At 41.9% G+C, this 18,311-nt stretch overlaps 1 protein-coding gene across 1 annotated transcript; it reads left to right on the forward strand.

The window, feature by feature from the left end:
* Positions 1-6,289: 6,289 nt before the first annotated feature.
* Positions 6,290-12,453, forward strand: plk1 (polo-like kinase 1; the record flags this gene model as incomplete). The annotated part of the gene is made up of 11 exons (XM_080721394.1): positions 6,290-6,646; positions 7,263-7,431; positions 7,872-8,016; positions 8,193-8,286; positions 8,528-8,747; positions 8,866-8,908; positions 9,626-9,741; positions 10,298-10,375; positions 10,663-10,817; positions 11,500-11,682; positions 12,259-12,453. The coding sequence occupies 11 exons, from the start codon at positions 6,290-6,292 to the stop codon at positions 12,451-12,453; spliced, it is 1,755 nt and encodes a 584-aa protein (XP_080577520.1).
* Between the last annotated feature and the right edge of the window lie 5,858 nt (positions 12,454-18,311).

An 18,311-nucleotide genomic window follows, 5' to 3' on the forward strand; every position in this document is an offset into this window, starting at 1 on the left:
ATGAACTCATGAACCAATCCTTTAGGCTTTCCCACTATAACCCCCCCGGCGTTCCTATTTTTGGTAAGAGTTCTCAAATTCTGCCCAAACCCGACATGACCCAATGTTTTCGGGACGGGCCCAAAATGTATGCCAATTGATCTGTGAAAAAAAGAAATCTATTACTCCCAAATACGAAATTTCAACTGCTCCTAGTTGAAAATGCAGACCGAAATAGCAGTTGGTGTCTTGGATGTAACTGAAAGTGAACATTACTTAGGTATCTAGTCACCGTCTGACCTTCCTAGCCTGTGTTACTAAAGAAAAACGGGCGACCATGGCCAAAACTCAATCGAGAATCAGTGATCAAAAATCGGTGAAAGTGACCGTTTTCAAGATGTTTTGGCCATCATCTCTGGAACGGAAGGTCCAATCTGCTCAGTTCAAAGCTTGTTGGATGCATGACCTCGAGGGTATTAAATTCGTAATGACACCTTTGAGGGTTTTCGGGACAAACAGTATGGTAATTGTTCGGGCTTGGCCAGGCCTTAATTTTCTGGCCTGTTGAGAACTCAAAATTATGAATGTTATTTCGCTATCAAATGTATATTTTGGGTCTTGAGATGACGTTTGGGAACCCTTGCTTTATTGCCTCTGTGAGAAATATGAGCAGCTGGTCTGCATGTCATGTTCATGTGTTCTGGTCATCCACTGACCAGAAGAATGATTACAAATTCTAGGCATACAACAATTATCAGCACCTATCATGTGTGAGATCATGTTAGATTTTGTGTATTATGTACAGTTGGTCATACATATGCTGGTCTTGTAAATAAAATTGGCTTTTATTTTTGATGATTGTCTTGTTGATTTGTTTTTGATTGATTTGTTCTTTCAAATAGAATATGATTGCATCAAATCCATACATCAACTATTCTAATGGTTGCACAAATGGAGGAAAAGAAAAAGGTATAGGCAATGCTTTGCACGGTAACCGAACTCTTGTATTTGTTTTACGAGGATATGGTTAGGAATATGTTCAGGGTTAGGCATAGTTTTACTGATGTTAATTGGGTTAGGAAAATAAGCTTAGGTTCAGGCATAGTTTTACTGAGGTTAAGTTTAGGAATACCTGGTGGCGACTGCTCTGAGGTCTCTGGATTTGACCCGGGGTGAGAGTGTTTTGGGGCGAGCGTTCTTTTATTTTTAGGCTATCATCATGTTCTTTTTCAATAGAAGTATTCAAACAACACTGCTCTGAAGCAGTGCAAAACAGACACACAATACCCACCTGACTCAAACACCCACTTATGATTCAGTGATTCTAATATTAGTCCATCTTAATACTAACACTTCAACAATCATAATATGACAATAATAGTCCATGTCCTTTCTCCTCTTACCATGAATCCGCTTCCTGCCTGTGCACGTGCGTACACACACACACACACACACACACACACACACACACACACACACACACACACACACACACACACACACACACACACACACACTCCTCTCATTCATCTGTCCACTCCTCATCCTCTTGTGCTGCTCTTATCTCTCTCCTCTCAGCAGTGTTGCCATGTCCGCTTATTATAAGCGACTTGTTTTTCTGTAGCTTCCAAAATAAGACTTGCTTCCTAATGTTGTTTAACACAGTGGTACTGAAACAATTGTATGGCAAAGACCCCTAAATGAATGAACTTACTTGTCCACAGACAAAATATATTGTGCCATGGACTCCCTTTGTCCATGGCAGATTTGTGTTGTTAAAATATTTTCAAAAATAAAAAAAATCTTTAGCCTATTTTTCCTCTATAGTCCCTTCTTCGGGGCTTGTTTTCATAGACCTGGTTGCTTATTTCTCTTGCAAAATCTGGCAACGCTGCCTGTCAAGGCCTGCATCCTTCTTATCTGCTGTTTGGCCAGCCTCTAAAAACAGAGACGACACTCGCACAGGCACGAAGCCATTAGCATAACAGAGAGGCAGGTTTTTGTTTTCCATTTGTATTTTTGGGTGACACGTGGGGGAGAAGGTGAACACTGTACACGGCAGGGTCATTGAACTCTGCTCCAGGACGTTCGCTCACTGTGCACTCAGCGCACAATAACCCTGTCTACACTTGAGAAAGGATAAACACTTATATTGAATAAAAACAACAACTAGAAAGGTGCAATTCTGGGAAATTGCAAGTGTGGTTGCCTAATATTGTGATGTCGCGTGACTCAAATCACTCAAATCCATTATATTATCCAACCAGAAAAGGGGCAGAAAAAGTTCATTGAACTCAATGGACTTTTGGGGTTTTGGGGTTACAGAAAAGGTTACAGAAAATGTCCATTGAACTTGGGGTTACTCTAGATGAAATAATAAAGCTGGACAAGAACTATAGTCTGGTTGCCCAGTAGGCAACCACACTAATAATGATCATATAGCGATGATTATAACAGTAAGATACGAGAACAGTAAAGCCTCGATCAGAGTCTACGGTGAAGAGCTATCCACCGCAAATTTGAGGTGGAAAGCTTTCCACCTCAAGTCAGAAAATAAGTGCAGGCCATCATAGTCAGTCACGGTGGAGTCCTATTCACCGTGAATGACTGGTCTAGATCGACCAATCAGTGAACGGGGTGAAGAGCCTGTCTGTCTGATAGTAAAAACAGAGAGATGTGTCGGGACTCGCGGTGGAAAGCTCTCCACCGCGAGAAATTACGTAACGTTGTAGTTTCATGACTCAAAAAGACTATACCGACTCTGATCGAGGCTTGAGATAAGACCTTTATTGATCCTGTGAGGTAAATTCAGTTGCCAGAGTAGAGGTAGCACCGGCGTTACAGTAAGATACAGTTAACAGGGGAAAATATCAAGTTTGTAGATACAGCAGGTGTGCCAGGCCTGACTTTGTCTTCCCACAGGTCCTGTAAATTGGGGTGCCGATCAGGTGCATTTGGGAGCACGTGCCCAGTTTTCCCAGTGTGCACTAATCAGTCTATTGCTCTATGATGGCAGCACGTCTTGGTTTGCACTATTCAACACCCCAACACTATGTTTACCACACAGCCACTCACTTACAGTACACTACTGATTTCACAATAACACACCCCAAATAAGTATTTGTTGCATTTATCTTGTATAAGTGTGTCATCTTTGACACTTTTAAACTAAGCCACGTGTCAGGTAACACAGGGTAAAAACATCAGCCACAAAAGAAGCACCACCAATAATGAACAAAAAGGCTATACAACAGTGTACACCCTCAACAAAGGTATAACTCAACACTTGCATTCCATACAGGCCAACAGGGATTAGAATACACACCGTAACCAATGCCATGTCAGATAGCATCCATACAGTAATGACCCCAACCATAAAGAAATGGGGGATGCCCCCTTTGGTCAGCTGGTTTGATGACTTGCCATTGGACTAAAACCATAGACTGTATAATAGATAGACTAAAACGCCATTGGACTAAACCAGATTATAAGAAAAAGAAAGCTACCATACTGGAAAGGGACAACCCAAAACCAAAGCAAATGGAATGCAATTTGGCCCAAAATAGAGTATATACACTGGCAATGGCATAATACCTGCGAATACATGTGAATGACCCAAAACTAAGGAAAGCCTTGACTACAGGTACAGACTCAGAGAACAAGACAGCCACAGGCAGACCCTTCTCCCAGACTACAGTAGGCCTATGCACCAATGCACACAGAAAGTGGTGGAAAGCACTTTCTAACCACCTGCCTACCAAAACATTAGATACACATACTTCCCACAGATTACAAACACCCAAAGTGTGTTTGAAAATAAAAACCTCCCATATCTAATGGGAGAAACAATGTGCAAACACAGCCAGATTTGTGATTACAGAATGCTAACTCTTGTGTTTCCTGCACCATCTGTACGAGTGGACCTCTGATTAGACCTACTGCACATATAAACAGAGTTGCTACCTTAAAACACGTCTTTTTTTTATATTATTAAATCGCTTTGGGAAATATGCTAATTGTCAATAAAGTGACAGCAAATTCTTGAAATCCGTACATAATGAATGATACAGTCCTGTGTTAAAATGAGGGCCAGTCATATAAGGTGAGTGTAATAGAAATTGCTCACTAACATTACTGCATTTGATTAACCATGGTGTGTAAATGCACCTGTAAAGATCCACTGTATGCATTCCATACCATTACAAACACATGCACATTGTTTGCAGAGATATATCAATAACATAGTGCGCTGTGAGAAACAGACAGATGTGGTTTGGTAGGTGTATAGGCTAGGGCTCCAGACACAGGGCTGGCAGTATCAGACGTCACCTCCCTTTAACTACAAGTCTGCTGTTTGTTTTGTCCTTCACGTGACATAAACCATGTTTTACATATACTACTACCCCCCCCTGTTATCTGAAGATGGAAAAACATTCCCACAGTGTGTGTGTGTGTGTGTGTGTGTGTGTGTGTGTGTGTGTGTGTGTGTGTTTGTGTACGTTTCTCTACACGTGTGTGTCTGAACGTGACTGACTGATTAGACAGCTGAAACAGAACCCACCACCACTACCCTCCATACTGCCTCCATAAACCAAGCTCTCCAAGAAAACATGAGTAGAAGATATACAGTAGGTAAAACAAAGCTATATTGTTCCCAAGAGAAGAATTCAGCTATCATAGCAGCAGTAGCCTACAGTAACAAGGTTGAGTAAACAAAAACAACAAGATACATAGTAAATAGTTTTGGGACCCCCTCCCCCTCAAGGACCCCTGGGGGTCCCTGGACCCCACTTTGAGAACCTAATGTATAGGTTCATGCCAGCCCTGGCCTGCAGGTTGAGGTCATATATAGATTGAGAATCCTCAGCTCAACCCTTTGAGTCCAGGCTGAAGACAAAAGGGGGTGACTTCTTTCTTTTCTTTTAAAAGGCCTTTCCATATTTATTTTTTTAATGTAGGTAATTCTGCTGATCACTATAGCCTAAGTTATGTAAAGCATTGTTTTTAAAAGGGCTGATGAAGAATGGACAAACATTCTTGTTGGTTAAACTAAATATGGGAAAGCAATATTTTGTGAGTATATCAGACATTCCCTTCATTTCAACTGAATCTTTGGTCCAGCAGCAGCATTCGTGGGGATGCATGTTTTTTTTTTTTTTTCATAATGACAAAACCACAAAATTACAAATGCCACATGCCCAACAACAAACATGTTTGTCCTCTACAGTCCGCAGCACACAGCCCAACTCGCAAAAGGAATTCTTTCCAATACTACAAGTTGTAAACATGGACTCCTTTGAATGACAGTCAGTAAAAAAGCTCAACATGAATCTTTATCTCTTTCCACAAGTCAAGAAAGGGGTTGACAGTGCTTTTGCTGTCAGTCTACCAGGGCTCCTCTTTCGAAAGGCCATTCCTTAAATCGTTTTATTTAATCTGCTGATTAGCCTATGTGTATTTTTTCTTCAATGTTATATAGCTAAAGCACTGTTTTTAAAAGTGCTTTATAAATAAAGTTAATAGCAATAATAATCATATTTTATATTTGTATTATTATTATTAATAAAAAATAATAAGTAACATCTACCTACCTACCTACCTACCTACCTACCTACCTACCTACCTACCTATCTATCTATCTATCTATCTATCTATCTATCTATCTATCTATCTATCTATCTATGATTCTAGTTCTAGATTTATCTCTATTTATTCAAAAACAACTCCTCGCTATTACCTGGCTTATAGACTACAATTCCCAGAAAAGCTATTTCCTCCTTTCAACAGTCCGGCGTGACGTCCCGGCGATCCGATTGGACGCTCTGTTGTTGTCGCCCAGCATGCATTGCGACGGGATTTCATTTGACTGGACCAATCAGAGGGCGCCGTCGCAGGCGAAGCAGCAATTTAAACTTTTAAACTGCTGTTGTCACAACTTGCATTGAACAGCAGCAGACAGAGTTGAGTGGAGAGAGAGCAGCATTCCAGCCGTTCCGTGTGCTTTTAATGTATTTGTTGACGCAAGTATACATTTTTATTGCGGACTGCGATACTTTTATACATTTAAACTAACTTTGAAATGGTTTTGACGTTAGTTTAGTTCGTACATTTGTATTTGAATCAGGACGACTGCTGCACACAGTGAGAGAGGGGGGAGCAGCACGTTAGCTAGCGTCCACTAGCATTTAAACGTTCGTCGAGGAACCACGGTTGTCGTTATTTACGGTGTTTTTTCGAATTAAAAACGCAATTTAACTACGTTTTCGTGGTTCTACTTGTAACGTGAACTGAACTTCTCAAAACCACAACAATGAGCGCGGCCGTTGCCAAGCCGGCGGCCTACGGCGTCGACCCAAAGTCCGCACCTCTGAAAGAGATCCCCGACATACTGGTCGACCCGCGGACCAAGAAGAGGTACACCCGGGGCCGCTTCCTGGGCAAGGGGGGCTTCGCCAAGTGCTTCGAGATCACGGACATGGAGACCAACCAGGTGTTCGCCGGCAAGATCGTGGCCAAGTCCATGATCCTGAAGCAGCACCAGAGGGAGAAGATGAGCTCCGAGATCGCCATTCACAAGTCTCTCGACAACCCGCACATCGTGGGCTTCCACGGCTTCTTCGAGGACGACGACTTCGTGTATGTCATCCTGGAGATCTGCAGACGGAGAGTATGTGTGCTTTTGTTTACATCTAATAATCACACTGGGAGATTTCCCCCCTATGGGGTTTTAAGGCTATTGCGTTGTCATTTTGTCCCTGCCTTTGTCACCGACCGTTTGCCTGCTTGGCTGACGTTATTGCTCCAATAACACGTTTGCATTATAGTTAGTAAGTTAATCGATGTAAGCCCGGTGACTCTGAATCTGAGAACTTATGCCTAGCTGGGACCCCAGACATCGAAAATGTTAAATATTCAAACATTTTCAAAAATACTCAAGATTTATTTTACAGTGTATGTAATACAGGGGTCCTGTATTGGTCCCTGTGTTGGTCCCACTTTGAGAACCCCAACATTGGGCCGTGGACCACCATAACTTAAGAGTACAGATGGAACCAAATCAAATAGACAGGTAAAGGGTCCATTTGGTTCCATGTGTACAGTACACTTGCAGCCACACGAGGGCCCATTAGCAAATGTCTGGGGGTCCCCGGGCCCAGACCCCACTTTGAAAACCGCTGAGTAAGCCTAGGGTAATCTAGTTTTATTGATTTAAAGCCTGTCTGTTTTCATTGTGATTTTATTAGTTTATAATGATGCCAACATCATCTTGTGTTCTCTTTCAGTCTCTGCTGGAACTACACAAGCGCCGAAAGGCAGTGACTGAACCAGAGGCCCGGTACTTCATGATGCAGCTGCTGAACGGCTGCCGGTATCTGCACAACAACAGAGTCATCCATAGAGATCTAAAACTGGGAAACATCTTCCTCAGCGATGACATGATGGTCAAAATAGGTAAGTTAATTGCAGTGCTGCCGGTGACACATCCAGGGCCAGATGGATTGCTACTAATGACACAACGTGATGTACTGCGATCCCATATTTCATTTAAATGAGAACAGCATTTCAACTATGCAAGGGCTTCCTCAGCTCCCTTGTGTATGGGCAAAACGGTCTTGTTATTTAAACTAAGTATGGGAAAGCATTATATCAGACATTCCCTGGTCCAGCACAGTGTTCAAAGGAATGTGGGGATGCCGTTTTTCTCCCCCCCTCCTCCCCCTTAATGACACAACCACACACTGCAGCAAAACAAATGACACTTGCACAAACCTGTTTGTCTAACAGTCCATGGCGCACACCTCAACTCTCAAAAGGAATTGTTTCCAATACTACTAACAAAGTTGTAAGTGAGGATAAAAAAGCTAACATGAATCTTGATCTCTTTCCATAAGGGGACTTTGGCCTGGCGACTAAGATCGAGTACGATGGCGAGAGGAAGAAGACCTTGTGTGGAACACCTAACTACATCGCCCCTGAAGTGCTTTGCAAGAAGGGCCACAGCTTCGAGGTCGATGTCTGGTCACTCGGGTGCATCCTGTAAGTTGTCAACTTAGTAGTTGCGTCCCCAATCTGTGTGACCTCTGACCTGCACTGCACACTGCATATTTTCAAGTTCAGAAAATGAAACTGGTTTCCCCTTCATGCTTACAAAGTAATGTTGACGATGTCACAATCAGATTATTGACCCCTCGTTCCTCCTGTCTTCTTCCTAGATACACTCTGTTGGTGGGTAAGCCTCCATTTGAGACGTCCTGTCTGAAGGAGACGTACAACCGAATCAAGAAGAACAACTACACTATCCCCTGGGTAGGTTGGCACACCAGTTAACAATTATTTTCTTTAAAGATCTTTCGTGCTTTTCTGCGGCCTTGATTGATAGTACACAGTAGAGACGAGAAACCAGGAGGGAGTGGCACAGCAAAGTCATGGGGCTCGGAAATTAAACACGACTCGCCAGCTACCTCCCATTTTAACCTTTCCTCACTTTATTTTCTGAGGAAAGGTTTGCTCTGCTCCGTCCTCACCTGTAAACTCATCTATTCTGCAGAACGTCAACCCATTGGCAGCCTCGCTGATCAAGCGGATGCTGCACGCGGATCCCACCCAGAGGCCCACTGTTGCACAGCTGCAGACAGACGAGTTCTTCACGCAGGGCTATATCCCCTCACACCTGCCCACCACCTGCCTCACTTTACCCCCACGTTTCTCCATTGCCCCTTCCACAGCTGTGGAGATGAGACGGCCGCTCACAGCACTCAACAACAAAGGTATTTCTTTCCCCTCAATGGTAGAAACTCAACTCAATATGACACTTGGATAAAGTACTGCCTTTGTGTGCTAGAGAAAGGTTGATCCTTTGTCCTGACCAATGTTTTCTTTTTCCAGGAGGGTCGGAAAAGGTGGAGGTGAAAGATGAGCCTGCACCAAGGTGAGACACTGTTCTTTACAACGGCATACATTTAAGCTATATTAGCCAAGAGAAGAAACAAAACAGAAAAGTGACATAACTTGGAAATTCATGTTTTTGCATCTACCAACATACTTTGCAGACTTGCCACCAGGAAAGTAATAAGCTAATTTACTAACTGGTGTGAAACATGTCAAATAAGGATATTTCTTCTACATGAGGGTGTTAACCATTCTAATTATATTGACTAACTCACACAGCAACAGTTGCTTTCAAGCAAAATGTGCTAAATTAGATTGGGCTGGAACTGTTATACATCAGTGTACCGAGTGGTCTCTCAAGTGTATGCCAATATTTCTTCTTTATAACTTGAGTTGTAAACATGGTCCATTTCAGAATATGGCTTTTGTCAGCATAGATGGAGGGTTTTTGCTTTTAATAATGGTCTGTCGGGTGGAAACAATTTGTCCAACTATTCAAAAGTTGCAGAACGTGCCACGTTTCAAGCTTGAATCTGCTACTTTTTATACTTGGCTTATGTGACACTGTAGTATGATCAATAGGGCATTCATTTACGAGAAGAAGAGAAAAAATACCCCACAATAAATTATCTGGTCATGAGCGTTTTCTGCCTTACGGCAACGATATGTTGAGGGGTTTCTTCACTGGTTCTTGAATCTGTGTCCACTGTCCAGTACAGATGCATTTTACAAGTGAGTTCTGGTCCTGTATTCACAGGGAGGTTCCGGGCAGGGATGCACCAGAGGGACCAGACTGCAACCTGACTGACATGTTGCAGCAAATCAATGCTTTCCTTGCAACAAAGCCGTCAGAGAGGCCTCTTATACGCCAAGGTGAGACATTTTGTCATGTCCTCAAATGTCTGTTCTGTGATCACTGAACTTGTGTTTGTGAATTGTAATGACATTGTGAATGCTGACCAGTGGTGGAAAGTAACAGAAGTATATTTACTTGCAGTCTTGAGGTGGTTTTATGTTACTTAAGTACAGTATGTACATTTTCCAATACTTAATATTTCTGCTCCACTGTGTAACCGCAGAGGGAAATATTGAACTTTTTATTCTGCTTACCACTAACACGACTACTATGATTATTTTTAAACTAGGGTGTGAACTTTCATTTAATGACAGATTCTGCAAAATGCTGAATCAATTTGAAAATCGCTCATCTAAAACAATGTACAATTTAAAGTTCACATCGCAGACGTGTTACGTGTTGTGAGTTTGTAGATCAGAACAATTTCAGGGAAATGTTTTCTTTTATTATTTATCTTATTACTTTATGAATGCAGGTCTTTTCCGTTTAATGGACTCCGAGTATATATACATTGTGGTATTGCTACTTTTACTAAAGCAACCTTAATCATTCTGTTTGTATGTGCACTTCCAGATGACGCAGAAGACCCTGCATGTATCCCCATCTTCTGGATCAGCAAATGGGTGGACTATTCTGATAAATACGGGCTAGGTAAGACTCATCTCTTTGGGGAAACTATTTTCTAAATGTTTTATTCTGCTTTCACATGTACATCAGTTTAAGAACAGAATTTGTATGCAACTGTTTGCAGGCCAGGGATGGAATGGTTAGTCACAGTACAGCAATGTATGCAACTGTTTGCAGGGATGGAATGGTTAGTCACAGAACAGCAATAAAGTGCAGTTCTATTTAGAATTGTCTTCTGCCATTTCTTTCTTCCTTGGCGTATTATAAAGAATGTATTGTGTATTTTAAAAGTGTTTTGCTGTTTGTTCCAGGTTACCAGCTGTGCGACAACAGCGTGGGTGTGCTTTTCAATGACTACACGCGGTTGATGATGTACACTGATGGGGAGAGCCTGCAGTACATTGATAAAACCAATGCAGAGAGTTACATCAGTGTACGCTCATACCCTGCTGCGCTCACAAAGAAGGTCAGTGGTGTCTTCTTTTTTTTTAATTGTTTAAGATGTCTACTGCTATTAGTGGGCATGGACTATGGAGCAAAAAAATTGTTTAAGATGTCTACTGCTATTAGTGGGCATGGACTATGGAGCAAAAACGGGGAGCAAGATTGAATGGGTTGTGAAAAGTAATTTGCTGTTGGATCCACAGGAAGTAAAGACTGGATCCAACCTGAGAGACTTGAGTGAGGGGGGGAGAGAGAGGGACTTTCACATATTAAGGATAAACAAATAGTGATTCTCTGGCAAATACATGCACATTGTATTTGAACACATAAGTTATGGTCAAACGATACCATATTGTGTGGTTTGCATATCGATATAGTTGGCTCGTTGAAATTAAATAGATGCAGTTACTGTATTTTTGCACCTCTTAGTCTAGTATGGTGTTATTTCCCCTTACTCGGGCACAAAATTGAGCCACCAGCTGATAATCACCTGTATGTACTAGTCTTTGAGGTGTCACGTGACTTGAGCAACTTTTCTTTTATACATGTGATGAGATCTCATGTTAACCCGATGTGATCTCCTGACGTAGTCACAGCTTGATCTGTGGAGGTTCTTAAACTTTTGTCTCGCTGCCTCTTAAAAAAAAAAAATGTTAAGCCTTATCGCTTTATCAACCCTGTTTGTTTTATCGCCTCTCTTGCAGATAACGTTGCTCAAGTACTTCCGCAGCTACATGAGCGAGCACCTTCTCAAGGCCGGTGCCAACGTGGCACGTAGAGACGGTGACGAGCTGGCACGCCTGCCCTACCTCTCCCACTGGTTCAGGACCAAGAGTGCCATCGTGCTGCACCTGTCTAACGGCACAGTCCAGATCAACTTCTTCCAGGTTGGTAAACCTCAGTGCATCCATAGTGGAAATGACAGATCTACAGGCTCACATTCGTTGTGAGCTTGTAGATCGGCTATTCTTTGTACACCACCATTGTAAAGCGAAGTAAGAAAGAGAAAAATCCCTGTGCGTTTTGTTGAATGGGTCACACTAGGAATGGAATACATGTTCCCATAAAAACAAACTAAACTACTTTCTCAAATATTTCATAAGGTATATAAATTTCAATCTGCAAATTTTTCACCGGTCTGTCTGGATATAAAACAGTAAGAAAATACTTTAGGTTTAGAACGAGTACAAGAACATGGGTTTGGAACTAACAGATTTGGAACAAGATGACCTAAACCTCATATTTCTACATGGTGCTAGATAGTTTAGGAAACAGTGCTAGTGCCAGGGTTAAAGCCTCAATCGGTATGTAAAACAACATCACTAAAGCACCATTTTACATTGTGCTAATTATTTAGGATTTGATTTTGAAAAGTCTTTCATTCGTGACATTATTCTTTTGCGTTAATCTATGCAGCATGCTCTTGGCACGACAAATGACGTTGTTTTCGTCTCTTCCTCCAGGACCACGCCAAGCTGATCCTCTGCCCCCTGATGGCTGCTGTAACGTACATCGATGAGAAGCGAGTCTTCCGCACCTTCAAGCTGTCCTTGCTGGAGGAGTTTGGCTGCAGCAGGGAGCTTGCCACCAGGATGCGCTATGCCAAACAGATGGTGGAGAAACTGCTGTCCTCCAAGGGCTCTGCATCGCAACAATGAGAAGCCACTTTGGTTGTGTTTTTTGTTCGTTTTTCTTTTTCTATGTTTCTATTTTAAATGTATTTTTACATTTTGTATTCTAAATCTCTCCTGTTGATTAAAGAGAATTTTAACTATGTAAATAACTGGTTTTGTTTAGGCATGTTTACGCTTAAGTTAAAGTTTGGAAGTTCATCTGGCGTGGACACATGATAACTTGTGTTTTGTCCTTTAGACTTGATGGTTCTCAACTTTCTTGTCTCAGGGTGCCCATTATAGATAGAATTATTACATTTTGTCTCTGTCGGGTGGAAACCTAATATGCTCTAAACTTTTACTTTTCAGGATTCAAATTTGAAAATGGTAAAAGTAGCAGATCTACAAGCTCAATGTGTCGCTTCACGCCATGTTCCTAGCTTGTCAATCTCTTTTGATGCTTTGTGATGCTGTATGATCAAGTAGGGCATTTATGAAAACACTTAAAATATGGAGATTCTGCCTGACAGCAACAACCTAGTATTACATTCATTTCAGCATGGGCCCTGATCTAGACAAAAGGCTGAGAACCCCTGCTGTGCTGTGTAAGGGAGAGTGAATGTCCAAATGATTACTGTTTGAGGATAAACTTGCAGGTTGAAATGTTAAGACTGCCTGCTAATATTTGTCCCACAATATTAAGCAAGCAAGGTGGATGATGTCTTAATTCTTTTGTAAATACACATTATGCCAAAAGTGCTGTGACTGCTGGACTGAATTTCTTGATTACAGATAATCATGTCTTGAAATAAGTGACACGATGATTCACTAAATGCAGTGACACCAAGTTGGTGTAAGCCCTTTACATTAGGTATCCATATATTGGGAACGATACTGTACAAAGATAAGTTTTGATTTTATATGCACAAGATTGTGACAATAAAATGGAGCCTTGAACCTGTAGCCTTCTGGAAAAATAATCTTTTAATGTTATACTGCAGCCTTTGGCTCCTCCTAGAGGAGACAGGCAGCCATTACAGGTCCTGTACTTAGTCCACTACCATAATTAGAATATTTTTAACAATACAATAAGTCTCCAATCGTGTTCCAGAAAGTGACAGTCAGTTGCCCGCCACGCATTTTATACAACTAATTATTTCGATTTAGAAAAGAAACTTAGGTTGAATACAATACAACATGTGTTACTTTGACATTTTATACAATGTAATGCATATAAGTGGCATGATTTTCCCCTTAAATGTTCACCTATGTATGTTGGTCCTCAATATGGCTGCTGTAGGACTACACAAGCAATGGACTGGAGGAGGCGTCGCTTCGAATACAATTCCACATTTCAAATACACGTTTAAGATTTCCTGCATAGTAGGATAGTCCTTTAAATTCAGCCACACTTTTAAGTAGAGAAGAGGTAGGCCTAAAGCTCAGTCAAAAGAGTCACAATAACTTATAAAACGCACATTAGGCTGCTAGTTAAAGTTTGCAGCTGAGGTCAGAACTTCATCATTGATTCAAACACCGGAACAGAAGCACGCACTGTGTCCGTTCATCACCACCACACCATGAGCACCTGGTAGGTTACACGTTGTGATGGATAAAACAACTTCTGGATATCCTTGATTACGTAGATTGGTCGATTACACAAAACATTTTAATAGTATATAACGTGTTAAATAATCCATGATTGATGAGGTAACAAGGTTTCCGTGTATCCAAACACGTGTGGGCACCTGCAAACATTTCAATAAATAACGAGGAATAATAATTTTCAACAAAATGTGCCATAATGAATCATGTTTTTTGATCATGGTGCTCAGCAACAGGCCTATAATAGGCTACGTGTGATTGCTGGACTCATATATAGGCTTGTTACCTAGCAGCAAACTCGATTAGGGATACATGAAAATATATATTTAGGTATTTGTTTTGAAATTGCCAATGATTATGTGTCTTTATATTTTGACTATCGGCCTGCTCCCTAGTGTTGTTTGCCCCCAGTGATAAACCACTAAAGTGGTTTGGGATGGTAGGCCTACTGTGCAGTAGCCTATATTTAAAGCCTATGTAACTTTGAATGAATAAAATGTAGTTTTGTCCAGTCTTTATGCAGTGTATGGTAACTCACACAATCCGTATGCTAGGCTATGTTAATGCAATGACTGGGGTGGTTGTATTTGGTCTCATGTGATGTCAAAGGTCATGTCTCATGTAGACACAGGATCTTGACACATGCTTTCACCTGAAGGTCAAGATTAAATGATCCCCTGAGCAAGCAAGCAGGATCTAGTTCAATGGTAAACATTGTCATTAATGCAATTCCGATTTCAAACTTTTTCATGTCTAGGAATTGCAATTGGCTGCGGACCCGGTTATAAATGTCAAACATATATAAACTGTATGTAATAAAAATCACACCCAGTGTGGAGAGAGCGGTGCTATTTATGACCAATGACAGTTTGGACAGACAAAGCCAGATGTAGGAGCGGTTAGCACCACTCAAAAGTACAGTCATTTTGCATATATTACACTGTGGGGGTCTCCGGACCCCACTATGAGAACCTCTACTTTACAGATAATTGTATGAGGGATTTCTGGTGCTGTATATTCACAGGAATCTGACAGCCGTTTTGCAGCAAATCACTGCTCTTCTTGCAACCGAGCCGTCAGAGAGGCCGCAAGTACGCCAAGGTGAGAGCAAACACTTTGCCATTAGGGTTGGAATCCAGACAGAGGAACCGAATCCAACTTTGAGGAACCAGAACCGGCAGGGACGTGCTGGCCATTGGGAAAAGCGAGACAACTCCTGAACGGCCGGTTCATTCCCGGCCGGCCATTAGGAAAAAAATAAAATGTCGGCCTTCGTTCCATTTTATGGGCTGGGCTGCCAACAAAGTAAATCATCACTGTCGGGCAGAAACCTTGTATCTCCAAGTTTCTAATTTGTAATTTCTTTCGCAAAGCAAAGCCCTGCTTCATCATACAGGGCCGTTGCACAAAAGTAGTGAAAACAGCAGATCTACAAGCACACAACGCCTCGCGGTACGAGATCGCTTGTAGATCGGCTGTTTTCAATAGTTTAAATCATTTTTAAAATGATAAATACAAAACAAACGGTTTTGGACATACAAGGTTTCCACCCGACAACGACGAAATATAACTCATGTAATTGGCCCACTGGCTTTGTCACTTGTCATGAATGGCAAATCTTTGAGTAGCAATGAGGGCCTCTCCAACTCTTTTTCCCGGGCTGAATCAGGGGCCCAGCATGTCCCTGAGAACCGGTTCCATCACATTTGGAACAGTTTCTGGAACCAACTTTCACATACCTTTGAAAAATCAATCGCTGCATATTCTGCGTTGCTCAGATCCGTGCACGGGAGCATTCAAAAGACACCCATGGGTCTTGTCGACTCGAATACTTGTGGTATTTGAAAGATACAGGCTTCCGAGTCCAGCATGCGCCCAGCCCCTCTTCCAGTTCCAATACACACACATTATGAGGTCCCCCCCCCCAATCTATCCACAACTTTCCAACATCCCATCGTGCATTGCGCAGAAGGCGAGCGGCATTTCCGGCATCGCAGCCGAGTGTGATCTACAAGCTCACAACGGTTGCATCTGCGACGCGACGTGAGCTTGTATGTCTGCTGTTAACCGGAAGTGTCCCGCAGATAATGCTACAGTAAAGTCGGACACAGGTGGATAGGAATCGGACCGTTAAGAGGGAATCGTTAAAGAACCGGAATCCTAAAGGATGCCAACTCTGTTTCCTCTCAGAATGTTTCAGAACCCCCCCAGCTACAAATAGCATTATGCCTAATTTAATCACTGAACCTATCTTTATGTGTGTGTGAACTTTCAGAAGAGGCAGAGGATCCTGCTTGTATCCCCAAATTCTGGATCAGCAAATGGATGAACTACTCAAATAGATACGGGATAGGTAAGGCACACCCTGTCCCCATGCTTACAGTATGCTGTTCAATGTTGATTCATTGTATGTCGTGATGCAAGCCTCACATAATCTTCATAATCTTTAGGTATCTCAGCTCACTTGAAAAAAAGAAGATACTAGGTACAGTAGGTAATAACTAGAAATACTGTTCCTACGAAACGGTGTGGGCTCGCATGGAACACCATGTATGGGCAAAAAGATCTACCCAACATTACTTCTGAGACTCCTACATATACTTTATATACTTTAAGTATCTAAAGATTTGGGAGAATATACTACAAAAGATTTCATGTGTGTGGTGTTGTTATTTATATCCGGTCGCACTTGTTGGTGGTGATGTCACCAAGAACACTGCTCCTCATTGGCTAAGGGCCCTGCCTTTGTACTGTCGGTAATTCTTTTGACGAGAATAACCTTGGTCTATAAAGCTTTGGTATAACATACTGGACTCGCCTTTCAGCGAGCCCACGTTTTCACCTCAGGTGAAAAACTACACATGGTAAATCCGCAAAGGAAGTATGGAACGTAATCTACTGTACATGAGGGAAGGTAATGGAGCATAGGTAGACTAGACCAATAATGGAAGTATTCCAGGTGGCAGGAGCTGTTCAGGCCTTGTTCAACAGTCTGATTGTAGCCCCTGTAGGAACTGTTCAACCGTTGGCAGGTCTACAATGACTAGTCAATTGGCTACAGCACCTTTTAGCACAAGATCCAAAAGAGACATTTGAAGTCCCGCTGCGCTGGGGGGCCCAAAGTATTGAGAATATTGATGTGAGCTCTTAAAAGTTTCTTAGATTGATATTTATTGTGGTTTGCGTTTTTTGGGTGAAAAGTTTTGAAAATCTTTTGAAATAAATAATAATAATAATAAAAGGAAATAAAGAAGGGATATTTAGTTGTGATCCATAAAAATCTGCCCATGACCCACGGATGGTCCCTCCCCACCCTCTGCTTGGGAAACGGTGGGCTACGGTACTGCAATAGTGCTACCGGTATGTGCCATTTCGTCCTTGCTTTAATGTATAAAAAATAAAGCTGTATGGATTGTGTAATTTTCAAAAGAGTTTTGCTGTCTCTTCCAGGCTACCAGCTGTGCGACAACAGCGTGGGTGTGCTCTTTAACGACCACACCCGTTTGATGATGTACGCTGATGGAGACAGCCTGCAGTATGTTGACAACAAGGGCACCAAGACCTTTGTCACTGTACGCTCATACCCTGAATCGCTGCACAAGAAGGTCGGTGAACACACTCGAGTTATGGGGGCCATTAAAAAAAACGTTAACCACTGATCTAGGAATAAATACAAAATTCCATTAATAATTTAATAAAGTTCAGCTAAAGTAAAACAATAAATATTAATAGTACAGTAAAGGTATGAAAATCAACTGAAGAATTCGAAATGCCAAATAATCGATCATCATGTTATTAACACATGCCTTCAACAGGGGGTCCGGGACCCCTTGGGGGTCCTCAGTGTTACTACAGGGGGGCCGCCAAATCTATGTAGATGGGCTATTTTTGGCAAAGAAGAGCAGACTAAAGTATTTGACCGTTCAAGTGGTTAAATGTCTGAAAATACGCATTATTCCAACATGGTGACAGTGCTGTCTAAGAAATCTATGAAAGATTTTCTTCTGCAACACAATTTTATACAATATGTAGTGGGGGTCCCTGCTTTATCTCTCTCTCAGCTAAGGGGTCCCTGGCCTGAAAACGTTGAAGACCCCTGGCATAGATAGACTGGCACACTGGCCAATACCGATACCAGCATGTTAAGCAGCCGTATCGGCAGCTTTTCCGTTACTGGTAACAGAACAACTACTTTTTTAACATATTACTTCTCTTCCTTGTTTGTCGTCTCTCTCCTCTTGCAGATCATTCTGCTCAGATACTTCCACAACTACATGAGCACGCACCTTCACGAGGCT

The sequence above is a fragment of the Nannobrachium achirus genome, assembly GCF_963921795.1.
Source record: "Nannobrachium achirus genome assembly, chromosome: 3".
Lineage (NCBI taxonomy): Eukaryota > Metazoa > Chordata > Actinopteri > Myctophiformes > Myctophidae > Nannobrachium > Nannobrachium achirus.